The 19,204-nt window shown below is 50.9% G+C and overlaps 1 protein-coding gene across 3 annotated transcripts in view; it reads right to left on the reverse strand.

The window, feature by feature from the left end:
- Positions 1 to 16,559, reverse strand: part of sec13 (SEC13 homolog, nuclear pore and COPII coat complex component) — a 53,960-nt gene extending 37,401 nt beyond the window's left edge. The window contains exons 1-2 of one of the 3 annotated variants that reach the window (XM_072472109.1): positions 16,450 to 16,559; positions 13,413 to 13,457 (exon numbers count right to left, since the gene is read on the reverse strand). In XM_072472109.1, coding sequence (XP_072328210.1) covers positions 13,413 to 13,457; positions 16,450 to 16,452 — 48 coding nt within the window. In that variant the 5' untranslated portion in view covers positions 16,453 to 16,559. Of the gene's footprint in view, positions 1 to 13,412; positions 13,458 to 14,212; positions 14,258 to 14,438; positions 14,487 to 16,449 lie in introns of those variants that run through there. The other 2 variants (XM_072472107.1, XM_072472108.1) reach the window with 2 other exon arrangements.
- Between the last annotated feature and the right edge of the window lie 2,645 nt (positions 16,560 to 19,204).

Genomic DNA, 19,204 nt, shown 5'->3' on the forward strand with positions numbered 1-19,204 from the left:
TTTACTTTTTCGTAGTGAGCCGAGCGATGTTGGTGGGGGTGGGAATTGTGATCCCCGACCATGTGCCGCAGTGGCTGGAGGTTAGACTCAGCTCGAGGCAGGAGCAGAGGCTAGGATGGAGGTTGGATTCGGGGCTTTTGGCAGACAAGGGGTTCTGTGAGAAGGTGCGGTTGGTGATCAAAGACTATGTGGTGTTATGGGCCAGGGTTTAGAAAACTCCAAAGTATATCATGGAGTTCACCTGACCTACAACTGTTTATTAATTTTGGTTATGAGGAGCACAAGGGCCTACCTTTCAGGTGATATTCAACAGAGGCCTTAAGCACTTTTAATCAAAAACAAAGGGTTGCTGGGAACGATTCCAGGCCTAGACATCATGCATCAGTTGATTATGGGCCGCGATTTTAACTGTGCTCTACGAATTTAATTAACATTTTTATAAACACACAGTAAACATTTTTATCACCTACAAACATACAGATATTTATATGCACGCCCATTTATAAACACCCATTTCTTAAAGGTACTCTCACATGACACCCTTAATAAATTTCCCCCTTTAAGCTGTTCCAATTTAGTAACAAGATCCCATAAAACAGAAACCCCTTTTCAAAGGTGTGGTCCAGTACACAGCACTCAAGACTTGGTATCTTTAAGAGTGTGGTGTGGATATTTCTTAGAGAAAATGCTGGAAAATCTTAGTAGGTCTGACAGCATCTGTAGGGAGAGAAAAGAGCTAATGTTTCGAGTCCAGGTGACCCTTTGTCAAAGCTATAATACAGAGAAATGGAAAACAGTGAAGGTGGATAGTGGGGGAGGGACATACGGAAATCCTGTCGGACAGAAGAGCAATACTTCTTCAGGGTAGGCATTCCTGGAAGAGAAATGGCAGTGAGTTACACACTGGATAAAAGCAAATTACAGCGGATGCTGGAATCTCTTTGGTTTTAGATTCCAGCATCCGCAGTAATTTGCTTTTATATGGATACTTCATGTTCATTGCGGGTTCGGGCAGGGAAGGGGGAGGCAGTGTCGGAGCCAGGGAAGATTAACGAGGCGTTTAGGGAGTATTATGAGAAGTTATATAGGGCTGAGCCAGGTGATGAGGAAGGGGAGATGGGGCGTTTTTGGATGAGCTGGAATTCCCACGGCTGGATGAGGAGAGAGGCAGATGCTGGAGGAACCGCTAGGGCCGAGAGAGATGATGGATAGTATAAAAGGGATGAAGTTGGGGAAGGCACCGGAGCCAGATGGCTACCCAGCGGAGTTCTATAAAGAGTTTGCAACGGAGTTGGCACCACATTTGCTGGGGATGTTTAGCGAGATATTGGAGAAGGGGGAGCTACAGGAGACACTGACCCAGGCGTTGATCACACTAATCCCGAAGATGGGCAATTACCTGTTGGTGTTTGGGTCATATAGGCCAATTTCTTTTCTTTAAATTTAGAGTACCCATTTATTATTTTTCCAATTAAGGGGCAATTATAGCGTGGCCAATCTATCTACCCTGCACATCGTTTTGGGTTGTGGGGATGAGACCCACGCAAACACGGGGAGAATGTGCAAACTCCACACAGACAGTGACAAGAAATCGGGATCGAACCCGTGTCCTCAGCACCGTGAGGCAGTCCAAGTGGTTAAAATGAATGTTCTGCCAAGATTCCTGTTTGTATTTCAGACCATCCCGATCTTCATCCCAAAGGCCTTTTTCTGGAAACTGGATGCAGCAATTTCAGAGTTTATATGGGTGAGGAAGGGGGTAAAGAGGGCCCTGTTGCAGCGGCAGAAAGAGGAGCTGGCACTGCCAAACCTGCTGCATTACTACTGGGCGGCAAATGCAGAGACAATGAGGTAGTGGTGGGAGGGAAAGGGTTAGAGTGGGTTAGGATGGAAGAGGAGTCCTGTAGAGGGTCCAGCCTCAGGGCCATGGTGAGGGCGTCACTTCTGCTGGCACTGAGGAGATTCACGGTGATTCCGGTCGTACAGTCCATGATTAGGGTGTGAAACCAGTTGAGGAAACACTTTAGGATGGAGGGGATGTCGGTGTTGTCACCGTTGTGTGGGAACCATGGGTTTAAGCCGGGGGAGATGGATAGCATCTATAGGAAGTGAAGGGAGGTGGGACTGGTGAGGACGAGGGATCTATATCTAGAGGAGCGGTTTGTAGGTCTGGAAGAGCTGCGGGAGAAGGTGGGGCTGCTGAAGGGAAGCGAGTTCAGGTATATGCAAGTGAGGGACTTTACGCAGGAGGAATGCAGAGGGTTTCCCAAGCTACCGGAGTATACCCTGTTGGAGCGTTTGCTGCTCTCAGGTGTGGAAGGGGAGGGTAGGATTGGAAATATACATATGAGTGGCTGGGGGAGGAGGGGTTGGGGGGGGGGGGGGGGGGGGGGGAGAGATAGGATGGAGAGTGCGGAGTGAGGCACTGCACAGCGTGAATTCGACCTCCTCATGTGCGAGGATGAGCTTGATTCAATTTCAGTGGTGCTCGGGCAAGGATGAGTGGGTTCTTCCAGGGGATGGCAGATGAGTGTGAGAAGTGTGGGTGAGGACCAGCAAATCACACGGATATGTTCTGGGGCTGCGAGAAGTTGGAGAGATACTGGGAGGGGGTGTTCGGGATGCTGATTGTGGGGGTAAAGGCCCACCAAGTGAACTTGCGTGAGTGCTGTGAGATTTTTGTTATAAGCCTTGCGAAATTATCGAGTACTATCATATTTGTTTGTTTGTTTATCTCTCTCCCCTTTCAAAAATTACTGAATTTATCTGTGCCCACTTTCCCTCAATGGACCACAGTTCCACCTGCCTGATGCCCCCTTTAATATGCTGGTGAAACTGAAAATAATTACTCAGAAGTTCCTCTCGCAAAGTGAGAGCCTGTACTGTGATGCACAGAAATGAGACAAACAGCACTGCAGTTTGTGGGATGTACAATGGACAGCCAGCTATTAGAAATAATTGCAGTGTGGGCTTAAGTGTAGTTGGGTTTAAGTGACAAGAACAAGTGTCAGCCCCAAATGCTCCGTTTTCCCTGAGATCCAGGTACCAGTCACAATCTGCAAAGAGAATCCAGGCCGCCCCCAGGAATGCTATTAATTGGTCGATGCAGGGAGTGACAAGCACTACCTGTGAAGTAGATGGGTTATATACACTTTAATTTTTAAAAAAATCTTTTTATTCTCCTCATTTTCATCGATTGACAACAAGAGAAAAAACAAACAAAAACAAATACAATAACAATCTCCCTCACACAAACCGCACCCCGTTCAATATACAGACCAAAGCATCCACCCGTACATTTAGGTAAAAAAACAAACATTAGCAATCAAACAGTGTAATCAAAGACAACAATACCGCCAACACCCACCCCCCCCTTCCCTCCTCTAATGTTCAGTGGCAACCAATTCTCAGAAGTGCATCATAAACAGCCCCCATGAACTGTGAAAGCCTTCCTTCATCCCCTTCAGCTGAGACTTCACCTTCCAAGAGTCAAAGAAATTCAAGTAGGACAGCACCGCCGAGCTGTGTCACAGGATGGAGAAGCTGACCTCCAGCCCACAGGACCCACCTCTGGGCAATTAGTGAAGCAAAGGTTAACATCTGGCCCCGCACCCGCCTGCCGCCCGAGCCGGTCCGACCCCCCCGAAAATGGTTTCATGGGGCCCTGGTTCCAAGTTCACGAGCATTACCCCTGAGATGACCCTGAAAAACCTCCCTCCAACAAACCTCTCACATAACTATCCTAACCAGGGGTCTCTCATCACCACCTCCCCCCCCCCCCCTCCTCCTGTCCACCATCATCATAACTCTGGACCCTGCCCACTGGGCTTGGCCCACCCTGCCTCATTGTTACCATCGAGCCCCTCCCAGAATCCTTCCATCCACTTCCTCTCGAAAACACCTCACCATCAGTCCCCTCCCTCTTTTTAACAGCTCCTAGGCCCATCGAAACCTGTTGTACCAGTCTCCGATGGCCACAGTCCCTCTCCCCACCACACTCCTGTTCACTGGCCAGCTTGAGCTAGCCAATGTGGAGGCCTCTGCCCAGGCCCCACTCCCCTCCAATCCCCTCCCTGCCCGCACTGTCCGAGGAAAACAAAGAAATCCCCTTCAACACACAACCGCAGTGTAAACACACAAACCCCAAAGAGCCATCATTACGAAAGAAAATCCCAACTCCTACCTTGTCCAAATAGACAACTTCAACTCATTTAGCACATATAACGACATGAGATTAAAAAAATAGAGCCACACACAACCTTCCAACCCTCCCCCCGCCCCTCAGTCCAAGACAAATCCTCAGACCCATTTCTCCTTTCTGCCTTCACAAATGCCTCCACCGTTCCCATCGTCTCAAAATAAAAGTCTTTGGATTTGTAGGTCAACCTCAACTTAGCTGGGTACACAATGCCAAACCGCAGCCTGCTGTTAATACAGTGCCGTCTTCACTCGGCCAAAGCCGCCCACCTCCTCCATGGTTAAGACCTGGTATATACGTACACCAACTCCAGCCCATTGCACCTCCCGCTTCTGCTTTGCCCAACTCAGCACCTTTCCCTTCACGCGGTACCTACATAAACAAATAATCACTGCTCTTGGCGGCCCTTTGGTTTAGGCCTCCAGGCCCTATGAGCCCGATCCAGTTCGTACCGGGAGTTATCTTCCCCCTCCCCCAACAGCTCCGCCAACATCTTGGCAAAATACTCCGTCGGCCTTGGGCCCTACATCCCTTCGGGCAGGCCCATGATCCTCAGATTTTGCCATCTAGCTGTTTTCAAGGTCCTCCACTTTGGTTTGCAGACCCTTGTTGGCCTCCCCACCCTCTGCAGCTCCTCACCCATCGAGGTGAGTCGATCACTGTGTTGCGACAAGGCCCCCTCCACTCCCTTCAGCTTCTCACCCTGCTCCCGCACCTCGGCCGGTGTCCTCGACACCACCGCCTTCACTGGGGCAATCGCCTCCACCACCAGCACCTTCAATGCTGCCATCATCTCCTTCCTCATCACGTCCATGTGCTTTGCAAACTGTTTGTCAAGTTCCAAAACCATCACCTCGGTTATCTTCTCTGCAGTGAACAGTGCGGCCCCACCCAGCGACCCAGCCTCCGACATCCTTCCAGTTGCCGAGCATACTCATCCATTCGACGGCGAACCTTCACTCTCCCCTTTCTTCGCGGCGGCTTTCCTTTCGGTTTTGGACATCCTCCTTCCTTAGGTCTTGTATTTAACAAAAAATTGCCCCTGGGACCAGGCATTAAATTCTAAAAAAAAAAATTAAGCCTCGAGCAGGAGCCATCCAACATGCAATTTCTTCCTACATGCAGCCACCGGAAGTCCCACTTATATACACTTAAAGAAGAAATGTATCTGCACTGAAGCTTCCATGATGGGGCATAAACACGGCAAGTTCAAATTGCACAATGATCTTTTCATTAAGCTACAATAATATAGTTCATGTAAAATTCATCAAGACAATCCTCTCCAGAGATCCAGTTATCATCTTTCCTTTCCACTTCCCATTTAATTCCTCCAGGCTAGCAAACCACCCCTCCAAGAATAGATCACATAATTTCTCCAGCCCCTTCCCCCTCAATCTCTGGCAATCAATCTCACCAGTTCAAACAGGTGGTTAACAAAATGAGGACTAACCTTGATACTGACCCCAGTTTAAAATGTTGATGGAGTTGCCTCCATATTTTTAAATGGTTCGACGAGTACTTGCGGTGCGAATGGAAGAGAAGCCGTCATCAATGCATCCAAACGGGACCCTGCACGACCCAGACACCATCTGCACCCAGGTAGACCCCAGGTCCCCACACCATCCAACACCTCCACTGCATTAACAGCCCAGTAATAGAATATCAGGTTCGGCAGTGCGGGACCCCCGACTGTCTATCCCTCTGCAGAACGCTCCGAATCCTTGGAGATTTGCCCGTGCATATGGAGGCCGATATTAACCGTTCCACCTACCCAAAGAAGTATTTGGGACGAAAGACCGGAAGACACTGAAGTAGAGACAAAAATCTTGGCAACATGTATAACTTAATTAACTGGACCCTACACAACACGGACAAAGGATGGTTGTCCCGTCTTTGTCGGTCAGATTTGACCTTATTCACCAGGCTGGCATAATTCAGCTTATGGAGTCATAGATCATAGAATTTACAGTGTAGAAGGAGGCCATTCAGCCCATCAAATCTGCACTGGCCCTTGGAAAGAGCGCCCTACCTATGCCCATACCTCCACTTTATCCCCATAACCCAATAGCCCCACCGAACCTTTTGACATCGAGGGGAATTTAGCATAGCCAGTCCACCTAACGTGCACATCTTTGGACTGTGGGAGGAAACCGGAGCACCCGGAGGAAACCCACGCAGACACAGGGAGAATGTGCAGACTCCGCACAGACAGTGACCCAAGCCAGGAATCGAACCTGGGACCTTGGAGCTGTGAAGCAACTGTGCTAACCACTGTGCTACCATGCTGCCCGTCGGGCCCAATCTCGAGCCACCTGAAGCTCCAGATACCGGATGCTCGACCTGACAAAAGTGAAAAGGAAGAATCCCCAGACTGGCTCCATTCCCCGGGGTGCTGACCAGAAAATATTTATTCTTTTCCAGATTTAACTTATAGAATCATTGAATTTACGCAAAGGAGGCCATTCGGCCCATTGAGTCTGCACCGGCCCTTGGAAAGAGCATGCTGCTTAAGCCTCCATCCTATCCCCGTAACCACATCTTTTGGACACTAAGGGACAATTTAGCATGGCCAATCCACCTAACCTGCACATCTTTGTGCAGCATGGTAGCACAGTGGTTAGCACGTTGCTTCACAGCGCCAGTGTCCCCAGTTCGATTCCCGGCTTAGGACACTGTCTGTGCGGAGTCTGCATGTTCTCCCCATGTCTGCGTAGGTTTCCTCTGGGTGCTCCGGTTTCCTCCCACAAGTCCTGAAAGACATGTTGTTAGGTCATTTGGACATTCTGAATTCTCCCTCTGTGTATCCTAACAGGTGTGCCGGAATGTGGAGACTAGGGGCTTTTCACAGTAACTTCATTGCAGTGTTAATGTAAGCCTACTTGTGACAATAAAGATTATCTTTGGACTGGGAGGAAACCAGAGGACCCGGAGGAAACCCACGCAGGCACGGGGACAAAGTGCAAACTCCACACAGACAGTCACCCGAGGCCGGTATTGAACCCGGGCCCCTGGAGCTGTAAGGCAGCAGTGATAACCACTGTGCCGCCCCAGAAAAGGAACCGAAGTATCCTCACTATGTCCCCTATGGTGGGCACCAGGTCCTTCACATATAACAAAAGGTCATCTACAGACAGGGACACCCTATGTTGCACTCCACCCCTAACTATCCGTCTCCACTTGTCCGAAGTCCTCAGGGCAATGACCAGTGGCTCAATCGCTAATGCAAACAGGAGAGGAGACATAGGACACCCCTGACCATCTTCCTGTACAACTGGAAAAATCCCAAACTCAAAGTCTTTGTACGAATGCTGGCCAAAGGAGCCTTGTGTAGCAGACATACCCACGACACAAACCTGGGATCCAACCCAAACTTGTCCAAAACCATAAAGAGGTATCTCCATTCCAGCCTATCTGGAAAATGCCTTTTCTGCATCTAATGACACAATAATCTCCAGTTCCGGCCAGTCCACTGGGGTAAGAACCACATTCAGCAGTCACCGCACAATCGTCTTCGGCCCTTTACAAATTCCGTTTGGTCCTCCCCAACTACCTCCTGGAGACAGGGTCCCAACTTCAATGCTAGAACCTTAGCTCATAGTTTAGTGTCTACGTTAAGCAGTGAAATAGGATGATACGACCAGCATTCCGCAGGATCCTTGTCCTTTTTCAGGAGAAGAGAGATGGATGCCTGCCCAAACAGCACAGGAAGGGAACTCGGGCCGAAGAGTCATTGCTTCACAGTACCAGGGAACCGGGTTCAAATCTCGACTTGGTCACTGTCTGTGCGGAGTCTGCACGTTCTCTCCGTGTCTGCGTGGGTTTCCTCCGGGTGCTCCAGTTTCCTCCCACAAGTCCCAAAAGATGTACTTGTTAGGTGATTTGGACATTCTGAATTCTCCCTCAGTGTACCCGAGCAGGTGCCAGAATGTAGCGACCAGGGGATCTTCGCAGTAACTTCATTACAGTGTTAATGTAAGCCTACTTGTGACACTAATAAAGATTATTATTATTAAAAGCTGGTCCGCAGACGTCTTAAACAATTCCACCGGGAACCCGTCAGGCAACTTCAATTTCCCAGGCGAATGACAGTACATTTCAACGGTTAGTCAATTTCGTTCTTACTCATTTTCAAGTTACAAATCATCAAACAAAAAAATAAACTGCAAAATAAAATCACCCCATCCTTATGTTTGAATTGCAAACAGAGCCCACGTTGAAGACCAACAACTAGACAAGCAGCAAAGGTGGCTGACAATTATGAGCCATTCGATACATCTAAACTCCTCAGATAGGGGAAGAAGATGCTGAGGGTGGAAATGATATTCGAAAGCCAAAGTATTTCCATGGTAATAAGGTGGGACAAGTTTGTGCAGATTGCTGGAAGTTGCACTAGAAATGCATGGGGCTTATTGGAGTAAGTAAAGGCAATTCAAGGAAACGAGCCCTGACTGAAAATACAACCAATCAAATTCTAGTATTATGTGAAACTGGGATGGACTCCTCCAACTGCACCTGCAGGCACTGGATTATACTCCCTCCTTGTAGTCCCCGGCTCTGTGCCTGCATATCCAGCGGCACTGTGGCACAGTGATTAGCACTGCTGCTTCACAGCTCCGGGGTCCCAGGATCAATTCCAGCCTTGGGTGACTGTCTGTGTGGAGTTTGCGCTTTCTCCCCGTGTCTGCGTAGGTTTCCTCTGGGTGCTCCGGTTTCCTCCCGCAGTCCAAAGATATGCAGGTTAGGTGGATTGCCCATGCTAAATTGCCCCTAAGTGTCTAAAAGGTTAGGTCGGGTTACTGGGTTATGGGGATAGGGTGGAGGCCTGGTCTTGGGTGGGGTGGTCTTTCCAAGTCTCTGATTCTATGATTGTCACTTTGAGGTATGCTATACTGGTCACTCAAATATCTGACGTGGTGAGTGGGTACAAGGTGCAGTGTAGAACATTGAACCACACCTTCATGAGTCATTTGGTAGTGAAGAACATGAGGACAGCTGAAAAAAGACAGGCTACTGAAGCTTTGCGTCATGCACTCATCAGGACAGGAGGTCAAGAATACCAAACCACAAAGGGAACAACAATTTACACTGCATGAGAAGTACCAATCGGCCCCTGTTCAACTTAATAAGTAGCGATGAGATGAGCAGTTACAAGCAAACAAAGCTCAAGGATTTTACAGCAATCTGAAACCTTATAAAAAATATAGTTTTAGTAAAGATTTTCCATTTACAATAAAATTTTATAACAAAGCCAACATCTCAAACAGAGGATGTAACACAAAACAACGTAACAAAAACACAACTAACCATATGCACCTCACCCACAAAAGAAAGGAAAAATAAAACCCAACCCCCTCCCCAGCAACTTAAAGTAGGCAATGAATGGCTGCCATCTCAGGTAGAATCCCTCAACTGACCCCCTAACAGTGTACTTGACTTTCTCGAGGCACAAGAATTCCATTAGGTCACCCAACCATACTGAGGGACTAGATGGAGTAGGAGACCTCCACCCCAGCAAAACTCGCCTCTGGATAAACAAGGTGAAGGCGAGGACGTCCGCCTTCACCCGTTTGCAGCCCCGGCGAGTCCGACACCCCGAAAATGGCCACCAAAGGCCAAGGGTCAAGATCAATATTCAGAATCGCCAACTTAGTGTTAAAGGAGATCCAAAATCTTAGCAGTTTTGGACATGATGAAAACATGTGTGTGTGTGGTTGGTTGGCCCCCCAGCGCATCCATCCTCTACCCCCGGAAAGAAGCCGCTCACCTTAGCCTTGGTTAGGTGAGCACTACCTTCAGCTAGATTAGGTTGAGCCAGGCACATGAAGACATAAGTTCACCCTACGAAGGGCATCACTCCACATTTCATCCACTATGCATCCCAACTCCCGCTCCCACTTCATTTTCACCTCATCCACTTGAACCGATTCCTTCATCAGGATCCGCCCATTGATGCCAGACATGCTACACTCCACCGACCCCGCGAGAGAAAGGATCCTCTCCAACAGAGAAGGAGACGGAGCCACGGGAAAAGTCGGGAAGGCTCTTTGCACAAAATTGCAAATCTGGAGATACCTGGATGTCCAAACTTCACCATAAGTTCCTCCAAGCTGGCAAACTGTCCCTCCACAAACAAATCCCTAAATCGCTCCAGTCCCTTCCCTTCCATGCAGCCCAGTCTCGATGGCTCAAATAAATGATTAGCACAAATAGGGGCCAACCTCGATATAGATCCAAGCTTAAAGTTATGCCTGAATTGTCTCCAATTTCTACGAATGGACACAACCACTGGGTTTGAAAAGTACTGTGCCTGAGAAAACGGAAGCGAGGCCATCACCAACGCCCCTAAACTAGATCCCTGGCATGACCTCGTCATCCGTCCCCATGTGGAACCCGGATCAATGCACCACCCCAGCACCTTTTCAACATTGACCGCCCAATAATAGAAAGCAATGGGCAATGCTAGGCCCACCGACTGTCTTGTCCCTTTGAACAACTGTCCTGCATATCCTCGGGGCCCTGTCCACCTGTATAAACGATGATATTAACCTTAACAAAAAAGATTTAGGGAGAAAAACAGGAAGACATTGAAAAGAGCTTTACAAGTCTGCATCCGCCCAATACCTATCAAAATCTCCTCAGAGCCTAACGGGACCTCCAACTCTTTCCGTCTCTCGCCCCCCCATCACTGGAAAAGCCAATCCATCTAAAAATGTCGACATGTCCAACCCCTCCCACCAGGGGCTCGGACCCATAGAGATTCTTGTAGAAAGCCTCAAACACACTATTGACTTTATTTAGGGTGGAAACCAAGCTGCATCCTGAATCCTTAACCTGAATAATCACTTGGGAAGCCGCCTGTCACCTCAGCTGATGGGTTGAAACCGGCTAGCCTTCTACCCATATTCGTTAAAAGAAAACCTCAAACGCCGCAGCTGGCTGACCGCCTTGCCTGTGGACAACAGTCTGAACTGCACCTGCAGCTTTGACCTGCAGTGCCCCATCCAGTGCCGCCTGGGTACCTTGCCAGGCTCCAGAAATACCTGGGTGCCAGAGGGCAAGCACCTGGGGGCCTCCGATTCCCTGGGAGACCCCACGAGTGCCGTTTCGTCTGGTCTCCGTTTGTGGAGGCCAGCACTGAACAGCGTTTTCCCGAGATCTTCAAGGCGAAGGGGATAGATCCCAATGCCTTGGTTACCTCAGGGAACTGCATGTTAGAGTGAGACTAGCTGTCTCGCTCGAATATGCATATTTGGTTAGCACTGCTGCCTCACGGCACCGAGGTCCCAGGTTTGATCCCGGCTCTGGGTCACTGTCCGTGTGGAGTTTGCACATTCTCCCCGTGTTTGTGTGGGTTTCGCCCCCACAACCCAAAGATGGTCGGCTAGGTGGAATGGCCACGCTAAATTGCCCCTTAATTGGAAAAAAATGAATTGGGTCCTCTAAATTTAAAAAATATTAAAATTACGCAGATTTGCCAAAAAGTGACCCCACCCACAATGGATGGACTTCACATGACGACATCTCGCAAGATCATGTTAGATCCCGCGAGGCGTAGCAAGCTGGTTAGATCCCGGGAACAGGGTCTCCCGCCATTTACCAGTCACATTGCGACGCGGCGTGCAGATTTTCAGGCGCAGCATGGCTGCGAGATTGTGTCCATTACCTCTCCTGTAATAACCGTCTTTGAGGCTTCCCAGAGCATGGAGGGTGAAACACTTGCTCTGGCGGGAGCTACCTATTGCACAACCTCTCCCTGCTGAAATTGGAATATGTTCCACTTTCCCCCCCCCCATATTAGCATCAAGAATTCTTTAGATGAGGCAGATGAACATGCGAACAAGGAGCAGGAGTAGGCCATTCGGCCCCTCAAGCCTGCTCTGCCATTTAATAAGACCATGGTGGATCTGATAGCAACCTCAAATCTGCATCCCACCTACCGCGATAACCTATCACTCCCTTGCTTACCAAGAATCTATTCACCCCACCTTAAAAATATTCAAAGACTCTGCTTCCACCACCTTTTGAGGTAGAGTGTTCCAAAGTCTCACAACCCTCAAGAGTAAAAATCATTTCTCCTCATCTCAGTTTTAAATGGGCGGGCGACCCCTTATTTTTCAACAGCAACCCCTAGTTCTAGATTTTCTCACAGGAGAAAACATCCTCTCCACATCCATGTCAATATTCCTCAGGATCTCATATGTTCCAATTAAGTCACCTCTTGCTCTTCTAAATGCTGTTCAGTATAACTGAAGCATATCCCCTCCCCTACTTTCGCAATCATTTTCTCTCGTAATAAATGATAACATTCTATGAGCTTTCCCAATTACGTTCTGTACCTGTATATTGGCCTTTGCGATTCATGCAGTAAGACACCCAGATTTCTCTGCATCTCAGAGTTATGCAATCTCTGATCATTTAGATAATATACTTTTCATTCATTCTTTCTGTCAAAACGGATAATTTCACATTTTCCCACATTATTCTCATTTGTCAGATCTTTGACCACTCGCTTATTCCGTCTATCGCATTTTGTAGCCTCCTTGTGTCCTCTTCACAGCTTATTTTCCAAACTATCTGTGTGTCATCAGCAAATTTAACAACATACCTTCAATCCTTTCATCCAAGTTATTTATATAAATTGTGAACAGTTGAGGTCCCAGCACTGATTCCAGTGACACACCACTCTTGAAATCTAGGCAACCTGAAAAATACCCATTTAAGCCTACTCTCTGCTTCCTGTTAGCCAGCCAATTTTCTACCCATGCAATATGTAACACCTACATCATGAGCTTTTACCATGTGAACTCGATACAGAGTAAAGCTTTCTCCACACTGTTCTTTTAAATACTCCTGTGTCAGATACAGAATAAAGCTTCCTATGCTTCCTAAATATTCCCAGATAAGATGTTAGACTATATTCAAACACAGGACACAATTAAAAACACATACGTTTGAACAGTTTTACTGCTGAAGGACTTTGCTCTGCAGTGTAGGAACAAAACCATTCGGAAATGTCCTAATCTCCATTCCAGAAGTTTACACATATCTAGATTCAAGCATTCAGAGACATACAAGCATATCTTAAAAGAAACCTCTGTATCCCAACTATTCCCTATAAAGTGAATCATTCTCTGAATATTTTGGATGTAGCGATTTAAGCAAATTGCAGTCTTTTGAGAGTTCACACTGTAATAAGAATGGCAAATCCACTTACGATCATATCCTCGTGGGACGTATCCACAGTATTAATTACAGAAACCTATGAAAAAATATTAAAAAGACAGATTAAGTGAAATGACCAGAACATTTAAAAATAAATTTAGAGTACCCAATTATTTTTTTCCAAATGAAGGGCAATTTAGCGTGGCCAATTCACCTACCCTGCACATCTTTGGGTTGTGGAGGTGAGACCCATGCAGACACGGACAGTGACCCGGGGCCGGGATCGAACCGGGGCCAGATTCCTTCAAGATACTTGCCTCTCCATCCCCACAGCCCCATAGACCTGCAAATGTTTCCTTTTCATGGATATATCTAATACTCTTGTGAAAGTAACAGACACAGGCACGATAGGCCGAATAACCTCCTTCTACGGTCTCATTCTAGAATTCTATGAAACTGCTTGCACCACTCTTCTGTGCCCATGTGAATATGTTGCATAGTGCTAATTTGCTAGATCTTCTAACAGTGCAGTGGTACTGAAGTGCCAGCCAAGTTTTGTCCTCAAGTCATGGACTGGGTTTGAACCCACAACCTTTCAAAACCACTATCATTCAGGACTTCCATAGCAAGTAAGACACTGGAATGTCCCAAGAATATGGGACACAATTTCTTTCCCTTTTCTTCCTCAAAGCATGAACATGATGGGGGTTAGACACCTGCCTTTCATCTCTGGGTGCAGGTGTCACTAGATAGTTGTTAGGAGTTTTTACCACTGCCCTTCCTGAGTCCAAGATTGTCCCAAGACCACATAAAGCAACACTGTACTGCCTTAGAAAGTGAACCTGAAGTTACCCTGGCTTGTAATGATTTAAGGATAGCCATTGGGATGTTGACGATTTTTTCCTGTGATTGTGAAATCTGTCAGGAATGGGAGATTGTTTGATGGGGAGTAGGATGAGAGGGGCAGAAGTTAGGGGACGGCAGAAAGCAGTTGAGGAGTTACAGTGAATGAGAGGGGCCAGTTGGTACTGGGAGAGATTGTGTGTCAGGGGCTTAAGGGAGTAAAAAGACTCCTAACCATGGATTGTAAACAACAGGGACTGAATCCCATTCCCTCAGCCGGAAACTCTGCTCCCTGGCACATCAACACAAAGCATTCCTGCCCAGCCTGTGGGCAGTCACCCGCACTGGGGGGCAAAACTAGGATCGGGGGGGGGGCAGAGTCAGGATCACCGTGGGGGGGGGGGCGGAGTCAGGATCACCGAGGGGGGGCGGAGTCAGGATCACCGAGGGGGGGGGCAGAGTCAGGATCCCCGAGGGGGGGGGGCAGAGTCAGGATCCCCGGGGGGGGGGGGCAGAGTCAGGATCCCCGAGGGGGGGCAGAGTCTGGATCCCCGGGGGGGGGGCAGAGTCAGGATCCTCGAGGGGGGGGCAGAGTCAGGATCCCCGAGGGGGAGGGGGGGGCAGAGTCAGGATCCCCGAGGGGGAGGGGGGGCAGAGTCAGGATCCCCGAGGGGGGGCAGAGTCTGGATCCCCGAGGGGGGGGGGCAGAGTCAGGATCCCCGAGGGGGGGGCAGAGTCAGGATCCCCGAGGGGGGGGGGGGGGGCAGAGTCAGGATCCCCGAGGGGGGGGGCAGAGTCAGGATCCCCGGGGGGGGGGGAGTGGGGCAGAGTCAGGATCCCCGGGAGGGGGGGGGGGCAGAGTCAGGATCCCCGGGGGGGGGGGGGCAGAGTCAGGATCCCCGGGGGGGGGGGGGGGCAGAGTCAGGATCCCCGGGAGGGGGGGGGGGCAGAGTCAGGATCCCCGGGGGGGGGGGGGGGCAGAGTCAGGATCCCCGGGAGGGGGGGGGGGCAGAGTCAGGATCCCCGGGAGGGGGGGGGGGGCAGAGTCAGGATCCCCGGGGGGGGGGGGCAGAGTCAGGATCCCGGGGGGGGGGGGCAGAGTCAGGATCCCCGGGGGAGGGGGGGGGCAGAGTCAGGATCCCCGGGGGGGGGGGGCAGAGTCAGGATCCCCGGGGGGGGGGGGGCAGAGTCAGGATCCCCGGGGGGGGGGGGGGGGGCAGAGTCAGGATCCCCGGGGGGGGGGCAGAGTCAGGATCCCCGAGGGGGGGGGGGCAGAGTCAGGATCCCCGAGGGGGGGGGGGCAGAGTCAGGATCCCCGGGGGGGGGGGGCAGAGTCAGGATCCCCGGGGGGGGGGCAGAGTCAGGATCCCCGAGGGGGGGGGGGGCAAAGTCAGGATCCCCGAGGGGGGGGGGCAGAGATAGGATCCCCGGGGGGGGGGGGCAGAGTCAGGATCCCCGGGGGGGGGGGGCAGAGTCAGGATTCAGGATCCCCGGGGGGCGCAGAGTCAGGATCCCGGGGGGGGGGGGGGGGGGTGGGGGGCAGAGTCAGGATCCCGGGGGGGGGGGGGGCAGAGTCAGGATCCCCGGGGGGGGGGCAGAGTCAGGATCCCCGGGGGGGGGGGCAGAGTCAGGATCCCGGGGGGGGGGGGGCAGAGTCAGGATCCCCGGGGGGGGGGGGCAGAGTCAGGATCCCCGGGGGGGGGGGCAGAGTCAGGATCCCCGGGGGGGGGGGCAGAGTCAGGATCCCCGGGGGGGGGGGGGGCAGAGTCAGGATCCCGGGGGGGGGGGGGGGGGGGGGCAGAGTCAGGATCCCCGGGGGGGGCAGAGTCAGGATCCCCGGGGGGTGGGGGGGGTGGGGGGCAGAGTCAGGATCCCGGGGGGGGGGGCAGAGTCAGGATCCCCGGGGGGGGGGGCAGAGTCAGGATCCCGGGGGGGGGGGGGCAGAGTCAGGATCCCCGGGGGGGGGGGGGGCAGAGTCAGGATCCCGGGGGGGGGGGGGCAGAGTCAGGATCCCCGGGGGGGGGGGGGGGGGGCAGAGTCAGGATCCCCGGGGGGGGGGGCAGAGTCAGGATCCCCGGGGGGGGGGGGGGCGCAGAGTCAGGATCCCCGGGTTCACCCTCTACTCCACGGTTACAACTTTTTCATCGGGGGCCCCGACATGGTCCGATCTCCCATCGAGTCCCCCGCCGGGCCCACTCTGACCTCCCGATCCCCGTGTAGATCGGGACCATCCAACAACTACTCACCATGGCTCCGCCGGGCTACCGCTCCACTCCCGGTCCGGGTCCCACATCCGCTTCCGCCCAGACGTGGCAGGCGGAAAGCTGTCCCACACCACAACCGGCCGCCTTCTAACAACAGACACAAACAAACGTTCCGCATACAGCAACTGCAACTTCTGCACCAAAGCACAGACAGCACCTTAATCATCACCCACTGCGCCCTGAACATCACCCACAAAACCCTCATCATCACACACAACATCCCTGAACATCACCCACTGCACCCTGAACAGTACCCACTGTGCTCGGAACATCACCCACTGCACCCTGAACAGTACCCACTGTGCTCGGAACATCACCCACTGCACCCTGAACAGCACCCACTGCACCCTGAACATCGACCACTGCCCTCATCAGCATCCTGAACAGCAGACAGTGAGCACTGAGTATCACCCACAAAACCCTCATCAGCACCCTGAACATCACTCACTGTGCCATGAACAGCGCCCAGTGCAACCTGAACAGTACCCTTAACACCTCCCACTGCACCCTGAAACAAGCACTCACAACACGCTGAACAACTCCCGCTGTACCCGAAACAGCACCCATGCACCCTGAACATCACCCACTACACCCTAATCATCACCCACTGCACCCTGAACTGCACCCACTGCACCTTGAACTGCATCAACAGCACCCTGAACATCACTCACTGTACCCTGATCAGCACACACTGTGCCCTCAACATCAGTCTTTGCACCCTGAACAGCACCCACTGCACCCTGAACATCACCCACTGCACCCGATCAGCACCAACAGCACCTTGAAGAGCACCCACTGCAACCTGAACATCACCCATTGCACCTTGAGGAGCATGTGCATCACCCTGAATAGCACCCACTGCACCCTGAACAGCACCCACAGCACCCTGAACAACACCCACTGCACCCTGAACAACACCCACATCACCCTGAACATCTCCCACAGCACCCTGAACTGCACCCCAAACATCACACACTGCACCCTGATCATCTCCCACTGCACCCTGAACAGCACCCACTGTGCCCTCAACATCAGTCACTGCGCCTTGAACAGCACCCACTACACCCTGAACAACAGCCACTGCACCCTGAACATCAACCACTGCACTCTGATCAGCACCCTGAACAGCAGACAGTGCGCACTGAGTATCACCCACAAAACCCTTATCATCACCCACTGCACCCCAAACACCTCCCACAGCACCCTGAACAGCACCCTCTGCGCCCCAAACATCACCCACTGCACCTGAACATCACCCTATGCACCCTGAACAGCACCCAGTGCAACCTGAGCATCACCCATTGCACCCTGAACAGCACCCACAGCACCCTGAACAGCACTCAATGCACCCTGAGCATCACCTACTGCACCCTGAGCAGCTCCCAAAGAGCCCTGAACAGCACCCACTGCACCCTGAATAGCACCCACAACACCCTGAACATCACCCACTGCACCCTGAGCTTCACCCACAGCACCCTGAACAGCACTCAATGCACCCTGAGCATCACCTACTGCACCCTGAGCAGCTCCCATAGCGCCCTGAACGGCACCCACAACACCCTGAACGGCACCCACAACACCCTGAACAGCACCCACAACACCCTGAACAGCACCCACAGCATCCTGAACAGCACCGACAGCACCCTGAACATCACCCACTGCACCTGAACATCACCCTATGCACCCTGAACATCACTCACAGTGCCTTAACCAGCACCCACTGTTCCCTTAACATCACCCACTGCACGTTGAACGGCACCCACAGCACACCTAACATCTCCCACTGCACCCTGAACAGAACCCACAACATGCTGAACAGCACCCACTGCACCCTAAACATCACCCATGCACCCTGAACATCACCCACTGCACCCTAATCATCACCAACAGCACCTTGAACATCTCCCAATGCACCCTGAACAACACCCACTGCACCCTGAACAGCACCCACAGCAACCTGAACAGCTCTGATAGAAATCAGATTTTTGTGATTGGCTATAGATGAGATAGATAAAAGGTTTAATTGAGAAATCATTAAGAGTAATTGACTAAATCATATTAGCCATGAGAGTGAGGAAAGCTGACTAGCTGGGAATTAATCAGATAAGGCTCAAAATTCTCACATTTTGCAAGTTGCTCGAGACTGGCCAGAGACCAAGGCCAGTGACAAAACACTCCACTCCATTGTATGCAGCTGTCTTTCCAGGCCTGGACAGTTGCGTTTCCATGGTAAGTCAGTCAGGGTCATAATGACTTTTTGAAAACTGTGTTAATCTAATTAATGTTAGAGGCATAATTGACAAGCCAGGGTATGGAAAATTACACCAAGACATTTATCTCTTGAATTGGCAGACAGACAGTTTGGTCGAATTGAGTGAATTATAAATTAGTTGAAGCTAATCACAGCTGTAAAGAATGCAAAACTTTAAGATAATGATCTTCTTAAAAATCACTTGGCGGGATGGAAAAATCCATTCCGGAATCAATCTATCACTTTCTGAAACCTATGTCTTGCTGCTGCCTTTGCTATCGCCATTTTTCTTTTGTTTAAATCAATTGTAATTTTGTACTGTGTATCATGATTTGAAGAATTACCACGATTTGTATTTTAAACTCAACCACTGTATTTGCTAAAGACAATCAATCTGACCTAAGTTTGTATTGTAACCAAGAGTTTACCAGTAGACACTAAAAGCTGACAATAAAGTTCAACGTAACTTTGCCAAAAAAGCACAGC

Source organism: Scyliorhinus torazame, chromosome 13 (assembly GCF_047496885.1).
Source record: "Scyliorhinus torazame isolate Kashiwa2021f chromosome 13, sScyTor2.1, whole genome shotgun sequence".
Taxonomy (NCBI): Eukaryota; Metazoa; Chordata; class Chondrichthyes; order Carcharhiniformes; family Scyliorhinidae; genus Scyliorhinus; species Scyliorhinus torazame.